Raw genomic sequence first — 20846 nt, forward strand, 5'->3', positions numbered from 1 at the left:
CCTGACAATGGAGGAATAAACTCCACGCATCCATAACAACTTATGCAACTATGACATTTGTTAGACTTCAAGATGCCACACAAAGCATTCATTTGGTTTTACTGCAACAGCCTATTCTAAGCCTACTATTTCTCTCCCCTCCATACAGAGGCTTCGTACCTTTAGCAGTTGCATGTCAGAAATTAACACGCACAGGTTTTCCCGCCATAGAAAGTGGACATTTTTTGCAGCGGTGGGCGATTGTGCACCTGGTGAATTTCTGCCTGTCAGACAAGGAGGAAAGAGATGGCAAGATGCAGCTTACATATATGAGAATTTGATGCCATATAAATTGTATAATTAATCAGAAATGATAGTGAATATAAATATATGCAGCGTTTTACTCCAGTGAAATGATTGAGGATGATGAACAGATTGCTGTTGAGTTTTGGTAAGACATAGTAAACAATTGGGTTTCTATTGCTTTCATCCAAAGAATTTCACAAAACTTTTAAAGTATTTTAATTGACTGATTTCAATTATTTCTATTCTATTCGGCACAAGTCCTCCCACATATCTGTTGCCAGGAAATTGGAAAGAGGCCTCAAGCTAAGTAATGGATTTTTAGGTACATAGAAGACGCAATCCTATGCATGTTTAGACAGAAAAAAAGTCTTACAGCTCTCAGCATTCCCCAGGGGAATGCTAGGAGTTGTAGGACTTTTTTTCTGTCTAAACATGCATAGGATTGCGCTCTAAACTAGTAATCTGATGAAACGTGTTCACTTTCTAACAACCAAGGAGTTCTGCTTTCGAGCATAGCAGTGCATTTGGGAAAAGACGGACAAATGTGGCGGAACCTCTACGCAGCCCTCTTAGTTGCAACAGGGGACGGATTTCGCCGTTGCACGCATTGCGTTGTGTACCGTGAATACCGGCTCTCGTCCGCTTTCGGACTGGCTGGTTCTCGCTGCCATGGACGCGCTCGCGGCGGAGCTGGGAGCTTCAACTCCGGAGCAAGCGGCAGCTCCCATAAACACGGTGGAGGTGAGTAAAGGCCGCAGGAACAATAAAAGGAGAGGGAAACAGGAGTGGAAACGGAGGCACTACGTTGGTCCTTCCCTTCTGAGGAGAACCGAAGTGCCTGTACAAATGTGGCTTCTGGTACGCATGCGTATAGCTTCATGTTATTACTCCTTGGTTCGCCGCATGGCTGCGCTTGCGCAGAGCCCATTCTCTATTGATCTGGTATCCTCGTTATGATATTCTTTCCCTGTTTCAGGAAGCCAGTCGAGAGAGGTTGGCTGTCTTGGATGGTAGGGTAGAGGATGGGGATTTGCACACGGAGTGGTCTTCGCATTGCTGTTTCCCGTTTTAATCTACTATAATACTGTGGAGTCCTATATGTGTCTATTCGGAAGCAAATCCCATTGAGTTCAGTGCAGCCATGGTGATTAGAAAGAATAACAGTATCTTAAAAAAGAAGAGCCTTTTGGCGCATTACAGACTAAACAACTCTGGCATAAAGGTTCGTAGATGGAAATTGTGGTATCTCAAAGATAGGATTTTATAATATTCAGCGGTATGTGTCACAAATATATAAATAAAATCAATATTATGGAAACGCTTATGCCGTAATAAAATTGTTAGTCTTTAAAATGCCACAAGGTTCTGTAGTTTCTGCTGCAACAAACTGACACACCCACTCCATTGGAAATTAAAAAGAAAAACAGTACTGACGTACCACAAGCCCTGCCACCTCTTCTTCTGACCCTGGTCTTTGGTCTTTGCCAACCCTTGATAAAGTTGCTAAGTCCCAGGATTTTGATGAGACGAACCTGGGTAACAGCCCCAGGATCTCCAGGAGAAGAAATGCTCAGGAGAAGGGGTGAAACCCAAGGACTGAGCTATTTTTTTGTTTGGCTTGATGAGTGCTTCTGCTGTTATCGCTGCTCCCATATCCATCAGTTGCTGTGCCTGAGCTACCAGGTATAGCCAAGCTCTACTTCTGGCCTGAGAAATATTGCTTGCCACTACCAAGTGCCAATAATGCTCTCCCCACACCATTCCTGATCTTCCCAGAGTCCACATCTTCTCTACTAGGCGCCTTCACTGATTCTCAGGTCTGAAGCTCTGGGGATTTGGCAGACCCTAACCAGTGTTGGATCTTGGGGAAGCTTGAAGCAGCAGCTGCTGCCCCAGCCTGTTTTGTTGTGTCCTGTGGGCTCAGGGCATCTGTGTTGTACCATTGAGAAATGATGTACACGGTACATCAGTAGATCCATGCCTCCCCACCACCACGTGCCCTGTGTCTGTGGTCCCACTTGCATAGGAGTATGCCTAATCCAGAACAAGAGACACAAATAGTACAACTTCCAAGACAAGAATTCTTGCTATACTAAATGTATTTCTGCTGTTTCAGTTATTCTGATTAGCACACTATGGCACAGGGGAAAACTCTGTACCACTCATGGAACCACTGCAGTAACCTTCCCCAACCTGGTGCCCTTCAGATGTGTTGGACTACAACTCCAATCCATAATGATGGGAGTTGTTGTCCAACAAATCTGGAGGGCACCAGGTTGGGGAAGGCAGCACTACAGGAGGAAACTACTATGTGTTAAATACAGTACAGTTTCTGACTTCTCTGGCAAAAATGTTGTCACAATCGCTAAAGACATTGGCCCTGTTCAGAAGAAAACCTTAAACTATGACTTTAACCACAGTGAAGAAGGCAAAAGTGGTTTAAGGTGTCTTCTGAACGGGGCCAATGTGTTTTCCTCACCTAATGTGTTTGAAGATCAGTAAAGCTTAAGCAGCAGCTCCCTTGCACTACATCATTCTCTTGCACTGCATACACTTATGCACATGCGTTTCAACTATGTTTCAGAAAAGATTTATAATGCACCATGGAAGAGCTGTGGTGTGTGAATGGTGGGATATTAAAAGCCGCACTGTGACCTGAGGGCGCATGATGCAGCCATCTTGACAAAGCTAAGCAGGTCTGGGTCTATCAAGGTCTCGGTGGGAGACCATAAGGGAGCCCCATATATGCCACTTTGAATCCAGTGATTATAAGAAATATGGGATATAAAAGGAGTAAAGCTGCAATCCTATACCACCTTACCAGGGAATATGCCCTATTGAACTCAGTGGGACATACTTCTGTGTAGACAGGAATATGATTGTGCTGTAAATCTGTCTATCTTAACACTCGTGTCTCTGAAGTTGAGCCATTGTTTTTAAGAGTTCACTCAATGAACTCAAAAATTCTAGTACTAATATTAATGTCCATGTCTACATAATTTGAATTAAAGTATGTTTAGTATTACCCCTTTAGTTTCTTGAAAACATATTATACTCTACTTCAATTTTCAGGAAAAATGGAGACTACTTCCAGCATTTCTGAAGGTTAGTATATCTATACAGTTGCTACTGAGTGCATTTACTGGTTTTAATCAATTAAATTCAAATATTAAAATGAAGTATTCTCATTCTTCTGTTTACTGATGGCATGTACTGCTATTATAGTTTGTACGTGGTGCACATTTTAGTTGTTACTTCCCCATCTAGAACCACTGAGTACCAACTTCTTTCTTTCTTTCTGCTATATTGTGTTTTTCTTGTGTAATGCTGCATCATACTTGATTATGAATATCCTAAGTGTATAGTTAGAGTTTGTTTATCAGGTTTGGAAGCCCTCTTCAGACATTGTATAGCTTTATATTTTTATCTTGCTAACTAAGGAATGTTTAGTTTTCTCCCCTTACTTGTGTTTGTCTCCTTATTACAGTCTTTCTATTACTCTTTTGTTGGCCTCATTTGTGTAGTACTAGGACAAACAGTTGTTACTGCCCAGGGGTCCTTCCTCATGATCCATGTTATAATTAAAGACAACAGAAATAGTGCAGTTGCTGTCACATTTTGTATTCCTTTCTCATCTGTATCATAAAAGCAAATATATTGGGCCCTGTGAGTGGACTTTTCCCCTGTAGCCTTCTGCCTGCTTCCCAAATGTCTCCAGAGGACCTATCAGCATTCTGGACCAGACTTGGGGGCTATGGGGAGACAGGGAGGGGGAATCCATTCCACTGGCAAATAGCCAGCATTGGATGCAACCCAATAAGACTTCCACATTGTGTAATGTAAGGGCAAATTGTAGCTTGGAACATACTTTTTACCCCTCTGAGTTTTAACAAGTCTTAGGAAGTGATCTTAATTCACGATTATATCTACATAAGAGCCATGCTGGATCAGATGGAAGTCCATTTAGTCCAGCATACAGTTTCCCATAGTGGCTGATGAGATGCCCATGGGAAGTCTACAAGCAGAATATGAAGGCAATAGCCTTCTCCTGATTTCCCCCAGCAACGGGTATTTGGAGCTGTCTTGTCCCTGATCCTGGAGTTTGCATATAGATAGCTTCGGTCAATCCCAGGTCCCTGAAAACTATGATGCGTATGAGTCACCTTTATGCACTATATCTTTCGGTGTACACTTAAAACATCTTGGGTGTGCACCTGAGAAATATAATGTGTAAGGTGGCCCATATAGATGTGCCAAATACTAGGGAAGATATAATGTGTAAGGTGGCCCATATAGATATGCCAAATACTAGGGAAGAATTGGCATTTTTAATGGAGGTTCATGAAATCCATGCACATTAGTCAAGTACTACCGCATTCAGAATTTGACTTGTGGAATAGCAGTTCAGGTTTCATTGGTGTGGTTGAATTGCAAGATGAAAAACCAAAGTCATGTATTGGGTAATTAAACATTATGGAAATGCTTGAGTTAAAACATTATTTTTGAGTATTAAGGTATATCCGTTCATTGATTTGAATGTTTTGCTCGGAGCATTCATGATTGTTGTTGTTTTACCACAGATCATCTTTTTTGTGGTTATTTTAGGTGAAAGGACTTGTAAAGCAGCACATAGATTCATTTAATTATTTCATCAATGTAGAGGTAAGCTATTTTTTTAAAAAATGGCAGGTAGAATAAAACATTAATATATCATGCAAGCTGCAGCACTGTGTACTTTTGACTTCTTTTATTTCCAGATAAAGAAAATCATGAAAGCCAATGAGAAAATTACAAGCGATGCTGACCCAATGTGGTACTTAAAGTAAGCCTAAATTTGATTTTGGTGGTGGTGTATACAGTGAAACAAGATGCTTGGATGACTGATATGTGAGCCTTGAGCTTGACTATCTGGATGTAAGTTCCTGTGTAGTCCTTCAGCTTACTCCATAGAAATCTGAATGCTATGAAATCTTATGAGAAGCAGCCCAGATATACAAAATGGTATCAATGATCCAGCTGAGTAGGATTCAGTTGCAGTATGGTCCAATGTGTGCTCTTCCATGAAGTGGTAGATTTAGGGGATATGCCTCTTTAGGTTTCAATACTGCTCAGGCTATGCCTATGTCAGATACGTACACATGCTCTTTAGCCCCTAAATGGTGATCTGGGCTTGACTGTAAAGAGAGCTGTGCCCATTTTTATTTATTTATTTATTTATTTATGTATTTATGTATTTATTTATTTATTACATTTATATACTATCCCATAGCCGAAGCTCTCTGGGCGGTTTACAAAAGTTAAAAACAGTAAACATTAAAAATATACAAAATTTAAAACCATCAAAAACATAAAAACAACAGTATCCATTTGAAAACAACAGTTCTGGGGTCCATTAAAAAACAAACTTAGCTTTGTTAAATACTGTTAAATGCCTGGGAGAAGAGAAAAGTCTTGACCTGGCGCCTGAAAGATAGCAGAACACACTGTTCTGTGTGTTCTCACCGGCAGAGCAAGAAACGGGCCCAGGAATCTTTTATTCTTCTCATAGAATCAGTTGAATACTCATATAGCTGAGTGGAAGGTACACACACACACACACATACAATAATAAGAATAATAACAATAACAACCTTTATATCCCACCTTTCTTCCCCTTGCAAGGAACCCAAAGTGGCTCACGTGGTCCCCCTCCTCCTCTCCATTTTATCTTCACAATAACCTTGTGAGGTAGGTTAAGCCCGAAGTGACTGGCCTAAAGTCACCCAGTGAGCTTCCATGACTGAATGGGGACTGGAACCCAGATCTCCTGAGTCCCAGTCCAACATTCTAGCCACTACACCACACTGACTCAAATAAAAATACTCCTTTATTTGTTGCCATTAAATTTATGGTTCTTGATATATGTTCCTGCTTGGTTTTTAGTAAATGGAAATATAATGATTTTGAACTTGAATTAAGTATTTGGCTTACTGGCTCATATTCTATTTTTATTTTACTTTATTGGTTCTTACATTGCAGGTATCTTAATATCTATGTGGGTAATCCAGATGTTGAAGAAAGTTTTAATGTAACAAGACCTGTTTCTCCTCATGAGGTATCTACTTCTACTCAACACTTTTGAACCTTTGTGTGAAACAGCTAAATGGGGATTGGACCACTTATTATAATCAATCACTTATGAGTGAGGTGAAAGACAGTTTGTCATAATTTGTCCCGTGGAGCATAACATTGTTCAAAATGCATGACAGTGTGTGTGTAGGAAAACCCAGAGCTGAAATACAGTAGATATACAGTGAGTATTCTATATTTTCTTACACTATTTTATGAGTTGAAGTTGATGAACCCAATATATAGAGATTAAGGGTGCATCCTACGCATGTTTAGACAAAAAAACTCCTACATCCCCCAGCATACTCCAGCCACCATGGCTGGCTGGGGGTGGTAGTGGTGGTATGTAGGACTCCTTTCTGTCTAAACATGTGTAGGATCATGCCCTATTTGTGCTATAGACTTGAAAGCTTGAAGCCAGTGCAATCAACATGTTTGTATTTAAGATCAAGAGCAACATTTAATATACCAACCTATTTCCAAAGTTATCTCTGATTTAAGCCCAGTGTTGTGGTATTAGATATTTATAGACAAAATCATGTATGCTACATTTTTTGAAGAACTACTGTGATACTTCCCTTAGTGTTTCTCCTATGTTGATGTATTCCAGAAATAAAATATTGCATCTCAATACTACTGAGCTGGACAACATAAGTTGTGTACCAAATTTGCATTATTGGGTGGGTTAATTTGGCTTTGCATTGATGTAAATATTCAGATCTGCAGAGAGGGAAGCTACCATGTCTCGTCTTAAGGAGGACTAGTGTGTGCTATTTGTGTTACTATAAGCTTGCCTCTTTGCTTTAGCTTTCTCAAACAGAATCCTAGAGACTAATTGTTTTTGCCTCTGGGGACTGTGAAGGGGTGTTGAGGCCTTCCACCTGAGAAATATTTAACTATGTGGCTTTTTTCTTTAAGTGTCGCTTGAGAGATATGACCTATTCTGCCCCCATTACAGTGGACATTGAATACACTCGAGGTAGCCAAAGGATTATTCGCAATGCATTACCTGTGGGCAGGTAAGATACTAATGTAAAGGCAAGTGCTACTTCCTGGGTTAGTTATATTCTGTGTTAATTGCTGTGCTAAAATACATCAGGCTTATTTTGCTTTTAATCCAAGGATACAGCCCACCTGACAGTGCTGTGGTGTAACTTCCATTCATTTTCAATAGGATTTGTAGAAAAATGAAAAAGCAACAATAACAACACCCCAGCAGCATATTTTAGCTTAAAGTTCTCACTGCCAGTAACTAAGTTTTAGGAGAGGCATTTCAACCTTTTAGAATGGGGAAGAATGCACAAATGATAGGTGGTTAAAAGAAAGGAAAAGAACCAGGGGAAGTGGGGGTGGCCATCTGGGGAACCCCATTCTAAAAGCATAGGGACCCCAGGGAGACCAGTGTTGGCCCCAGGTGTGAAGTTGCCCACCCCTAGCACAGTTGGGTCTCCCAACTTTATCTCCTTTTGCTCTTGTGTTTTACAAGTCTTCTGAGTCCCTGGATGTAAGATGGTTTATACCCATAGGGAACACCTGCATGTTTTAGACAGGTAGGCGGAGGCTAGTGCTTGTGTGAACAGGTAGGTAGATGTAGGTAGATCTTTCATTTCCCTGTATCAACGGTGGTTGGAAACCATCCAGCACAGTACTATTTGGTTAGTTATGTGTTTTCCAAAAGGTCATTATTGACTTCCTGCATGCATCCTGCCATCTTCATCCTGAAATGATTTAAATTAGATTGTTATAAAGTTGCATGGTGGGTAATAGCCTTTTTTGTCTGCTATATAAAGACTGTTTTGGTTTTTGCTTTTGTTTTTTATAAAGTAAACATTTAATGAACATATATTCTAACTTAATTCTCTTTAACATTTAACCGTCTCTTTAAGACTGTTTCTTGGTGCTTTCTCTACTTTGAGTCTCTGGAATATCCATGTCACATTTACTCAACACACCTTGTTTGGTTTCTCCGTATCAAGTGACTGAGGCTTCTGAATTTAGTAACGCCGGAATTAGGTTAATTATATTGCTGATCTAGAATGATTGACACCCAAAGCTACTTATCTCTAGCAAGTCAATAAACATGCTATCTCAGGGGACGTAGCTGAAAGAATTAGGACAGCTGAGTTGCTGTGCTGAATTGAGAAGATAGCATTTCTTAAAATGCTGACATCAATTCAGAACAGGCTTTTAGGCAGAAGAAAATGAAAATAAATTTGCTCTGCACAAATAATGCGGTGTTTAAGCATTGATAGGCGGAAGTGAAGGAATCTAGTGATTTCTTAAAGCCAAGTCTGCTGTGTAAAATAATTATGGAAGTGCTTTTGGCCACAAAGAGAGCTCCATACACTTCTGCTAAGAAATCAACGCATGCTCTGTGGTGTAGTAGTTTTAATGTTGCAGTTACTGTTGCTGGGACTGCAGCCAGGTTGCCTCTTCCTTACTTGACTGCAGAAATTCCCACCTTTTCCCTAGCGAGATATCTCTCCCCACCCCGCCCCGCCCCATCCTCTCAATTCAGAGGGTGGCTGGGAGTGATCAATGTCTTTTGACTATTAGGTGAAAGCAACAGTGAATATGCAAAGCTGCAAGAAAAGGAAGTAAATTGTTTTACAAAACACCCCAAAGTACCAGGTTTTCAGCATTTATGTCAGCATTAATTGGTTGCTTAATTACATGTCTGCTTGATAGCACTTTGAAGCTCAGCTAGATACCATTCTAAGGTAAGGAACTGTATCTTGAGGCACATTGGGTGGTTTCACATGATCACGGAGCCACAGTGGCTTATTTTCCCCCTCCATGTGTGCTGGTTGCTATTACCCTGATCAGCATAATTACCCTCCCTGTGTGTGGGTTGTCGTGACATCCCGGCGAGGGTGGTTGGCTGGGGTGGTTTACAAACCACCCAGAAACCCTAGGACGAGCCAGCCCTGGTTTGGATGTCATGACAACCTGCACCCAGCAATGGTAATTATGCTAATTAGGCGGCTCCTTTTCCCTCCATGCAAACCCGGTCACTCTCTCAAATTAATAGAACTCTGGGACATCCAGTTAAATGGGCTGGTGAATTCAAGGCTAACAAAAAGTACTTCTTTATGCATTGTATATTGTGCTGGCTACTAGTATAGCTAACTTTACCCTAGCCCTAGATCATGACATTGAAATGGGGGACTTCTTTATTTAAGAACAGAAGTGGGGGGATCAAAGGAGAGAGGCTGTCTCTGCTTATGATATTCGTAGTGGCTTCTGGCTGGGCACTGTGGTAGACAGCTAGATTACATATATCTTTTTTTGGGTCTGCCATGTTAATTCTTATTTCGGGGTTCTTACAGGATGCCAATAATGTTGCGCAGCTCCAATTGCGTTCTCACTGGGAAAACGCCGGCTGAATTCGCGAGGCTTAATGAATGCCCTTTAGATCCAGGTAACAAGCTTGCTTTCTAACAGTGTTGGCTTCTTTTGGGGGTGTATTGTGATGCCTTTCAATATAATACTCCGTGGGATCTTGCAGTACATGAACCGGTATGGACTATGGCATGGGCTATGGTATGGACTATACGACGTAAAGCATGTAAGAAGGGTTTTCAAGAATGAAGCTTCTGCAATACTCAGAGCTGGTACCAAGACTCCCATCCAGAAATATGGAGTTCTGGATGGGAGCAAGACTCCCATCCAGAAATTGGTAGCAGTATGCCAATGCTTGCTATCCAGTTCCCAAATATGCCTGGTGTTTGCTAGGGCTTTGTTGTCTTGTGTTGCTTAAGGGTTCAGGATGGTCATGTTGCCACACTAGAGAATTTCTGTAGATTTCCCCCTATGTTTCTACCAAGGGAAATAGATTCAGGTGGTAAGTTCTGGAATTACTGTAATGGCTTAAAACGTTAAAGAGGAATAAGACATTTCCTCATTAAATACTGCACGCATGTGTAGTTAACAAAACAAAAATACACATTGCAGTGGGTAGATTTCCACAACTGGATAAAACTGGTATCAAAACAGATTTTTCATTCTCCATTTGATAGGTGGCTACTTCATTGTCAAAGGTGTAGAGAAGGTAATTCTTATTCAAGAACAGCTATCAAAAAACAGAATAATTGTGGAAGCTGACAGAAAAGGGACAGTTGGTGCATCTGTTACCAGGTAAAAGAATTGCTGCGGTGGAGGGGTGTGTGTGTGTGTGTGTACGCGTGTGCATGCTGGGGAGGTAGTTTGAGAAACATGAATCCATACGTCTCTGGGTTTGCAGAACTACCTGGGTGTTTCTTTCGATCCTGGCCTATCTAAAGATCCTTTTGTGTTTAAATACATACATTATGTAAATTCAGCAAATATTTGTCAATTCCATAATGTTTCTAGCTCAGGTCTTAAAAATATCAGCAGAAGTCCAGCCGAAGCTTTACGAAAGAAGCCTTGTAATTAACTTAAATTTAATGGATCACACTATTGTAAAGCAAGGCTAGTGAGTGGTGGGGTATTATTTTGCTGTATAAAATATTGAAGTTGCATATTTGGTTGGTTTTGACTGTCAAGGAAAATGGAAAGTGCTTGCAGTCTAAAGCAGGATCTGGCAATGTGTCAATTATTATTTATTATTTATTTATTTATTTATTATTAAGTACTGTACAAAACATTGCAGACAGAATACATTCTGCCTACAGGCTTTCAAACTGAAAAGGCAGAGGAATAGGGGAAGAGGTTGGCACAGTAGTCAAATCCTAGCATTTATACACACAGTCTTTAGGAATGATGAAATGCAATGTACTGCTTCTATATATTTTTAAGTGACATGAACAGTATTCCTCTGTCACTGATTAATTTTTTAAACTGTGTAGGATAAACATTAACAACGTAATCCCTTTTCTTTTTACAAATGTTTAGTTCTACTCATGAAAAGAAGAGCAGAACTAATATAACCGTGAAGCAAGGAAGATTTTATCTGAAGCATAACACTCTGTCAGAAGATATTCCTATTGCAATTATATTTAAGGTAATTTTTAAGAGTAAGACCCATAATAGTATTGCCTACGGAAGAACTTCAGATATTTGAACTAGTATTCCATGATGGGGAGGGATATTTTTTTGGTTCTTGTATGTGCATGTTTCACTTAGCTACGTGGCATTACACCATGGCATTGTAATCTTTATTCATTGATCTTAAACTGATGGGTTGTACCTAGACCTAATGTAGGTCACACCATTGGCAGAGTTGCCATTTTCTTTATTGAACTGTTTTAAAGAGGAGTTGAAAAGACACTAGGATGGAGGAGGGGAAAGTGCTGAGGAGGGGAAGGGGAGAGATGATAAAAAATAAAATAAAAAGGAGGTAGAGATGCTTGAGGAATTCAATTTTTGCACGTTCCAATAAGAACTGATCCAATCTGCACTTTCTGGATTAGTGTGTGTATTGGAACTTACCTATTCACCAGTTTTGCACTTCTAAAGCATTCTGGCACAGTTCCTAACCCCCCCCAAAAATTTCAAAATGTGTTTTAAAATGCGTATTTTGAGAGAAAAATCACATATTCGTGCAGGGGTGTGTGTGTTTGTTTGTTTGTTTAACTAGCATGCTAGATCCAGTTGGAATCTTTCCCAGAGGAGAGCAGCTGTGGGCCAAAACATTGGCTTGGTCTGATTGGTTCTAATTTCCTGTTTTTAGATTTTATATTCAGCTGAATCAATCCTAGAGCAGCACTTTAGGGATTTTGCCAGACAATAACCTATGTAGGTTTGAGAAGCCTTGCCAGAAGGGGGCAGCATTTGCTCATAACTTGAGAACAATATATTTAAAAAAACACACCAAGGGCCTTGGTGTTCGGGCTGCTACCCTATCCATCTACTGATAAGAGGCCTGTCGGGATTAAGACTTTATTGATGTGTTTCTGTAATAGATAGCTCTTGAAAAGGCAAGGTTCATGTCTTGATAAACGAGAATTCCCAAGATCATTTGTCAGGTCTTTTTCTACAGATGATTATACCTCCACGGACACTCAAGGGCTGCTTCCAGTGTTATATGATACGTGTATCACCACATTTCCACCTGTATTAGCAACTTTGAAATGTGAAGTTGATTTCTACCTTTGAGCTAGTATGATGTAGTGGCTAGAGTGTTGGACTGGGAGTCAGGAGATCCGGGGTTTAGTCCCTACTCGGCCATGGAAGCTCCCTGGGTGTCTTTGGGCCAGTCACAGAACTCTCAGCCCAGCCTACGTCACAGGGTTGTTGTTGTGAGGATAAAATGAAGAGGAGGAGGAGGATTATGTATGCCGCCTTGGGTTCATTGGAGGAAAAAAGGCAGGATATAAATGTAATAAATAAATAAATGCACTGAGATATCCCATCGTGAAAGCAATCTTATCTTATAGCAATGTTGCATGCATTTAGAGTACACCTTTAGTGGTATGAGTTAGATGCTGCCTGCCACGTCAGCAAGAGACGTGGAAAGAGGCTTACAGACCTCTCTACCAACTTCGTGCTGTATGAGTATCATGGATCGCCAATCTGCCGCATAGGAGCTATAGTGGGACAGGCAGTGGGAGTTTGGGGTGGGGCCAGGTTAGTCCATAGCAAGGCCTACACTTCTGCTTCCCTTTTCACTGCTGCGTGGCCTGGTAGACTAGAGGAAAAGCTAGGGGAGGGGGATGGTTTGCTTTGAACGTTACAGTAATGCTTGTTTGAGTGCCTGTGCTAGTCCAACACATCATGAGGGCACCAAGGTTACAACGGCTGTGCGTTGTTTTTTATAATTTATTTAGTACAGCATTGGTAGCGTCAACATTCTGGGCAAGTTGATAATGACTGGAAAGATGGGCAAAGTGAGATGCCGAAAATGCTAAGAACCTCAGAGTAATAACCTGAAACCAAAAGTGGCAAGCCAGTTTGAGAAGTTTTGTTGTGCAGCTGGGCCATAAAAGAGGGAATGGGCCTGTTCAGACAACACGTTAAGCCATGGTTCGCATGACATGCCAAGCCATAATGTTTAGCTCAAAATGCTTAACCACAGTGGCTTAGTGTGAAAAGGGTCATTCAATGAAGAGTTCGTAACATTTGCCTGTCTTCCAGTCTTGCAGCTCAGCAGATATGGTCCCGCTGCAGCATGACTTGTTTATTGGCAGTAAGTCACTTGGAGCAACTCATAATAGAAAACTATAATATGAATAAAGCTTCTTTGGGTGTTGTATGCCATCACCCTTGAAGTGACAACCTATGTCTAATTCACTGCATTTACAAAAGGAGCAGCAATTTTTTTGCCATTCCTTGTGCGTGTGTTTGTGCATGCTGTGAAATTGGTAACTGCTTCGTAAGTAAATGCATACTCAGCATATATGTGTGCAGTGTACTATTTGTGAAGGACTTTAGATTGTAGCTTTTTGGAGCAAGGATTGTAGTTGCGTTATTAGGGGATCTGTCAAGCCTAGGACCAAAGGACTGGAAACTTTCCCCATCCGCAGCAATAGCTGCCTGAGGCCTAGCACCAGGGTGTCTCTAATTTGGGGAGGGAGATGTCTGGGCGAGAGCGGAGAACTTGGCGCTTCTGTTTAGGAGGGTCCATTAACCAGTTGGCTGGAGGACCATAGGGCTGCTTCTGCTATTCTCAGCTACCTGCTGTGTGGCCAGGGAGGGTTATAGATGGGCCAGTTAGCAGCAGCAAGGACTTTGCTTTGAACATGGCCTGCAGCACCCGACTGGAATGGAGTCTGGAGCAGACACAGGGCAAGGGGAGAATGTATTCTCAGAGGACTGCCTTGCACTGTTCTATGTAATGTCCTACTTACGTGATTTCCCAAACCTCATTCTGTAGAGCAGATCATATTAGTGCCCGATGAAGAAATTTAGTAAATAAGACATTTAATGCAATTTAAAGAAAATGTGCTTATGGGTGTATTGCCCATTTACAATGAGAACCAGAGCACACAGTGTACCCAAGATGTTATTCAGCAGTGTCTTTTATTATGCATGGCTTAAAAGAGCAAAATGAATGCAAGCATAACTTTTCACCCTCCCAGCTTCTGAGAAGCGTATTATAAGTCTGCCAAAAGGAGGTTTTAGTGCAATGATGATTGCCTGTTTCTTGATATGGCAGAACTCCAGGCAAATGTGTGAAAAGGGAAGCAGTAGTACTATCTGGGATTCACAAAGGCCCACAATTCTGGGTGTTTTTGGAAAGGTTTTAATCACAGGGAGATTGGGGAGATTCCCTCCACCCTGCAATCTGTTAAGCAGTCTCATAATTTATAAAATGTGCAATCCTATGCATGTTGAGAAAGAGAAAAAGGCCCACAATTCCCATGCTGGGTCTTGTTTTCTGTTTCAGCATGCATAAGTTTTCACCCTAAGCTTCTTTTACGACATAAAGCACCTTTCCCCAACCTGACACCCTCCAGATGTGTTGTACTACAACTCCCACCGTCCCCACAACCAGCCAGGCTGACTGAGGAAGGTGGGAGTTGTAGTACACCTGCAGCACACCAGGTTGGGGAAAGGTGAAATAAAGTATAACCCAGTGCTGGGTGATTTGTGTAGAAACAAGATAAAACGGCGTTCAAGTTGGCATTCTGCGTGAAATAGTTCTTTGTCCCTTCCCCTCTCCCCACCCCCCAGTCCATGCGAGACAACTCAAGAGGCAATTTACTGGAAGCTACCAGTGTCTGCTGCTGCATGGGGCAGGGGCAGAGCCAGCTCCAAGTCTCATAGGGTCTGGGGCGAAGCCCTCTGCTGGGCCCCTCCTACATCAGTGGACTGTGGTGCTGTGGGCGGCTTGTAGTCACTATCTTAATTTCCCACAACACTGATGCTATGTCAGTGGCCTTGTGGGGGGTTGAAATGAAATCTCCAGGTCCCCTGCTCCATGTTTGAAGGACCAGGCATCAGTTCAGTGGTAGGCCCTCCTACTGCACCAGGGTCTCAGTAGCTTCCTGAGGATATCACATGCTAATGCCTGGTCTAGGAAGCGATATTGATTCTTCTTCAGCAGGACATGCCTTTCTATATGTTTACTAATTTTGTCTTTCATAACTCTTTCAACCAATTTACCTGGAACAGATGTCAGGCTAACCGGCCTGTAATTTTCCAGATTCCCCCTGGATCCCTTATTAAAAATTGGTCTTACATTGACCATCTTGCAGTCTTCTGGTACAGAGTCTGAGCATAGGGACATGCTGCATATTTTTGTGAGAAGGTCCGTGCAATTTTGTTTTTGAATTCTTTGAGAACTCTAGGATGAATACTATCTGGGCCTGGTGATTTATTTGCTTTCAGTTTGTCAGTAAGGTTCGTCTTTTGTCACCACTATTTGCCTCAGTTCCTCAGACTCCCTTCCTGAACACATCAGTTCAGGCACAGGCATCTGTCCTGTATCTTCTGCAGTGAACACCCATGCAAAGAATTCATTCAGCTTCTCTGTAATCCCCCTGTCCTCCTTTAGTACTCCCTTAACTCCATTGTCATCCAGCGTTCCAACTGCTTCCCTAGCTGGTTTCCTGTTTCTGATATATTTAAAGAATTGTTTATTGTTGGCCTTGACATTATTAGCCATGTGCTCTTCAAAATGCCTTTTTGCATCTCTTATTGTTTGCTCACATCACCTTTGTGCAAGCTTGTGCTCCCTTTTGTTTTCCTCACTTGGGCAAGACTTCCATTTTCTGAAGGAAGCCCTCTTTTCTACAGTAGCTTCCTTGACACGGTTTGTTAACCGTGCTGGTGACCTCTTGGACTTGGCGCTACCTTTCCTAACCTGTGAAATACATTCAAGTTGAGCTTCCTCCACTAATTTATTTTTATTACATTTTTATATTGCCCAATAGCAGAAGCTGTGAGGGTGGGGTTCACAACAGTTAAAACCATAAAATATGGAACAATAAAATACAATTTAAAAGTTGAAAGCTACAATATAAAAATAAGATAAACATAGAGAAGCTAGCAGCAAAAAAAATTAAGTGCTGTACCTGATAAAACAAACCCTGTTGGTTTTTAACAGACCCCAGAATAGCTGTTTTTATAAAGATATTGTTGTTTTTATGCTTTTTATGTTTTTAAACTTTGTATATTTGTTTTTAATGTTTACTGTTTTTAACTTTTGTAAACCGCCCAGAGAGCTTCAGCTATGAGGTGGTATATAAATGCAATAAATAAGTAAATATGCCTGGAAGAATGAAAACGTCTTCACCTGGTGCTGAAACGAGCACAAAGTAGGTGCTAGGACAACCTCTCTGGGAAGTTCATTCCACAACTGTGGTGTCACTGCAGAAAAGGCCCTTTTTCTAGTAACCCCACCAGGTCCCCCTTTCCTCATGCAAGAGTGCTTAATGGCAGACCCTGCTATCCTCCAGCAAACCACCTCATGAGAAAAGGGAGAAAAGGGAGCTGCTTAGAAAAGGGAGTTAATTATTGTATGCTAGGGGCTAGATCCGTGGTAAGTTCAATAAATAACTTTGTGCTTGAGGCGGTGGGGTTGGTTATGTGTGCATGAAGTGGACCATTCCTTTTCTGTAGTTCTTCAACTGCCTTCCTCCGTTGCATTTGGCAGCTACAAATGGCTGCTCATTACTTCTTATTAAGAAACTGTTTGACGTTCCTTCTGTAAATAATCTGCCAATAGTATTCTAGCAAAAGCATACTCTGCTGTCATTTGTCTTCCTTGCTGCGGCTGCTGCTTATCAAGATTTCCATTCCATCGTTTGAGGAGGTGCTGCTGCCAGTGCCAGATGGCCCTTGTTTCTGAGAGAACCCGCTTTCACTTAGGAGTAATACTGACTACAATACGAAATTAGCATAAGCAAATGTCAGTGAGTTAACACAAAGCCGACATTCTTTCTCCCCTTTTCTACCTTTTTAATTTTGATTCCCCCTTCTAGGCCATGGGCGTTGAGAGTGACCAAGAGATTGTGCAGATGATTGGTACAGAGGAACATGTGATGGCTGCATTTGGTCCCAGCTTGGAGGAGTGCCAGAAAGCTCAGATTTTCACACAGATGCAGGTGTGTGTCATTTCAAGCATCCATCAGTGATACATTTCTAAAAAGAATGGTGGCGGCTGCTGCTGCTGCTTCTTTTGCTTCTTCTCCTCTTAACAGTGGACTGCAAGTGTGAGCTGGCGTGTTTGCACATTCTCTGCCATGTGAATTTTGGAGATGTGGTAGTTTACTATGTGCAGTTTTCTACGCCAGAGGGAGGGTCAGTTCGTTTCATCAAAATAAGCCACCATGGTTGGCTTTTTATTTATTTAATTTCTATACTGCCCAGTAACCGAAGCTCTCTGGGCAGTTCACAAAAATTAAAACCATAAGTACAGCATAAAATATAATATGAAAGCTTAAAACCACAATATAAAACCACAATACAAAAGTACAATAGCCAAGGTGCTACTGCCAAAAAGGTCCTCCGCCTGGTAGCCACCCACCTCACTACCTTTGGCAGGGACTCATAGGTGGGTGCGATTTCCATAATAACCACACAGGTGGCATGGCTTGTTAGGGGGGAAAACAACTCTTCAATAATACAACAGCCCATGGGTTATTGGAGGGTTGTTTTCACTTCCAACAAGCCATGTGTCCCAGGTTCAGATGACATGACAAGCTGCTCCTGAATGGTGATTATGGAAATCCTGCCTGCACTCACCCGGTACACCCCACGATTTAAGTAAGCTACCATGACTTATTCTGATTGAACATACCAGGTCAAAAAAGAGCTTTAGGGTAGCATGCAGGTTAGTGTGAACAGGGAGGGCTTTTTTTTTTTATGAGGGAGGCATTCAAAATATCCCCTCTACCTGCAATTCTAGACTGTGTGCTAGGTACAGTCTAGAATTAAGAATGTAAGAGTCATACTGGATCAGACCAAGGTTCCATCTAATCCAGCATTCTGTTCACACGGCGGCCAACAAGCTCTTAATGGGAAACCTACAAGCAGGATATGTGTGCAACAGCAGCCTCCTGCCCATGTTCCCTAGCAATTGGTGTACATAGGCATACTGCCTCTGATACTGGAGTTAGCGTAAAGCCATCAGGACTAGTAGCCATTGACAGCCTTTTCCTCTAGGAATTTGTCTAACCTACTTTTAAAGCCATCGAAATTGATGGCCATCACCACATCTTGAGGTAGCTAATCCATAGTTCAACTACTGTATATGATGTGTGAAGAAGTATTTCCATTTCTCTGACCTGAATCTCCCAACAATTGGCTTCATGGGATGACCCCTGCTTCTAGTATTATTAGAAAGGGAGAAAATGTCTCCCTGTCCACATTCTCCACATTCCACATTGTCCACATTGTCACACAGAGGAGGGCCAGGATCTCTTCTCGATCCTCCCAGAGTGCAGGACACGGAATAACGGGCTCAAGTTAAAGGAAGCCAGATTCCAGCTGGACATCAGGAAAAACTTCCTGACTGTTAGAGCAGTGCGACAATGGAATCAGTTGCCTGGTGAGGTTGTAGCCTCTCCCACACTAGAGGCCTTCAAGAGGCAGCTGGACAACCATCAGTCAGGGATGCTTTAGGGTGGATTCCTGCATTGAGCAGGGGGTTGGACTCGATGGCCTTGTAGACCCCTTCCAACTCTGCTGTTCTCCACATAATGTGTACAACATTATGCATGATGTGGAGAATGTGTCCTCTTACTCACCTTTTTTCCTAGCTAAATAATCCCAGCTGTTGTAACCTTCCATCACAGAGGAGTTACTCCAGCCCCTGGATCATTTTAGTTTCCTTTTTCTGCACTTTTTCTAGCTTTACAATATCTTTTTTTTAGGTGTGGTGACCAGCACTGTACATAATATTCTTACTGTGGTTGCACCATAGATTTGTATTAGGGCAGTATGATATCAGCAGTTTTATCCTCAGTTCCATGTCTAATTCTGCCTAACATGGAGTTTCAGTATTAATATATATGTGGACTGCTCAGTCCATTTTCACCAGCCATCATTTAAAAGAAGCTCTTTGCTCTGTTCTCTTACTTTATGTTTAAAACACTTAGGTTCTGGCAAGCAGGACGCTTCATTAAAGCAATTGTTGATATGCAATGAAATTCACGGAGTGTCATGTCTAGCTCTGCTGCTCCTGGTTTGGAAGAAGGTGTTTCAGGTGATCAATCAGAATCAGAATCCGTAGTCGAGGAGTCGGCACCAGACACAGGCCAGCCTGTACCAGTGGGGGAGAAAGCTCTCACGGGTTCTTCACCAGTTGGTGGTGAACCCTCTTCAGAGCTTATCTCATCAAGGGCAAATAATACAGTCAGTGCAAGTCAACATTCTTCCAAAGGAGAGAGCAGCGACATGTAGTACGCCCCAGACTAAAACGGGCGGAGCAAAAAGGAGGCGAGAGAAAGTTGGCCCGGCTTGCATCGCATCAGAAGCCACCTCAGAACTAGTCTCTCTGAAGTTAACGTGTCTTGAGAAAAAGTAGTACGCCCCAGACTAAAATGGGCGGAACGAAAAGGAGGCAAGAAAAAGTTGGCCCGGCTTGCATCTCATCAGAAGCCACCTCAGAACTAGTCTCTCTGAAGTTAACGTGTCTTGAGAAAAAGTAGTACGCCCCGGACTAAAACGGGCGGAGCGAAAAGGAGGCGAGAGAAAGTTGGCCCGGCTTGCATCGCATCAGAAGCTACCTCAGAACTAGTCTCTCTGAAGTTAACGTGTCTTGAGAAAAAGTAGTACGCCCCGGACTAAAACGAGCGGAGCGAAAAGGAGGCGAGAGAAAGTTGGCCTGGCTTGCATCGCATCAGAAGCCACCTCAGAACTAGTCTCTCTGAAGTTAACGTGTCTTGAGAAAAAGCTTTCCATTCTCCTCGAATAGACAATTGTCTCGCTTAGTTTGCGTAATTTTAACCTAAGAGAAAGTTCCTAAAGATTAGACTCTCTTCAGGTGGGAAGAGATGTTTAGTGCTTAAATAAAGCTTTGTAGATTACTTAGCAGGCCTCCTTATTGTCTCGTTATTGTTATTGTAAGAAGGCAGGAGGTTTTTGAGAAACATGACACTGAGGGGAAAATTACAAAGAGAGTACTTAGTGAAACTTGCTGAGAAAGGACAGTGAAGACTTAAGTTATAAATACCTTGTGCTATACTAACTGAGAAATGGTTTTCACTTCACAGGCATTAAAGTATTTGGGAAATAAGGTCCGAAGACAGAGAATGTGGGGAGGCCCCAAGAAAACCAAGATGGAAGAAGCAAGAGAGCTGCTGGCAACAACTATTCTGGCCCATGTCCCTGTATGTCAATGCCTCTTACCCTGTGGGGCAGCCCTTCCTTGCGGGAAAAGGGTGGAGGATACCGGGAAGTGGGTGGGATTAAAGCTCCCGCGGCAACTGAGATAGGATTTCCACTTTTCAAGACCTGAGTGGCTTGAATGACCCCCTGCAGCGGACCTTCCCGGCTCCACATTGGACTTGTGTTGGTGACTGCGTCTTCACCGCTCCCATCATTCCAGCTTGGCTTAATAAGGGAGCACAAGAAGAGCTCAGCTT

At 42.1% G+C, this 20846-nt stretch overlaps 1 protein-coding gene across 3 annotated transcripts in view; it reads left to right on the forward strand.

Moving 5' to 3' along the window:
• The first annotated feature begins 899 nt into the window (after window positions 1-899).
• Window positions 900-20846, forward strand: part of POLR3B (RNA polymerase III subunit B) — a 78637-nt gene continuing 58690 nt past the window's right edge. For all 3 annotated transcript variants that reach the window (XM_063133419.1, XM_063133420.1, XM_063133421.1), the window contains exons 1-11: window positions 900-1026; window positions 3358-3390; window positions 4891-4947; window positions 5043-5107; window positions 6304-6379; window positions 7312-7412; window positions 9723-9814; window positions 10413-10530; window positions 11269-11377; window positions 17241-17363; window positions 20475-20591. In XM_063133419.1, the coding sequence (XP_062989489.1) occupies window positions 955-1026; window positions 3358-3390; window positions 4891-4947; window positions 5043-5107; window positions 6304-6379; window positions 7312-7412; window positions 9723-9814; window positions 10413-10530; window positions 11269-11377; window positions 17241-17363; window positions 20475-20591 (963 nt within the window). In that variant the 5' untranslated portion in view covers window positions 900-954. The remainder of the gene's footprint in view (window positions 1027-3357; window positions 3391-4890; window positions 4948-5042; window positions 5108-6303; window positions 6380-7311; window positions 7413-9722; window positions 9815-10412; window positions 10531-11268; window positions 11378-17240; window positions 17364-20474; window positions 20592-20846) is intronic.

Source organism: Elgaria multicarinata, chromosome 9, assembly GCF_023053635.1.
Source record: "Elgaria multicarinata webbii isolate HBS135686 ecotype San Diego chromosome 9, rElgMul1.1.pri, whole genome shotgun sequence".
NCBI classification, from domain to species: domain Eukaryota; kingdom Metazoa; phylum Chordata; class Lepidosauria; order Squamata; family Anguidae; genus Elgaria; species Elgaria multicarinata.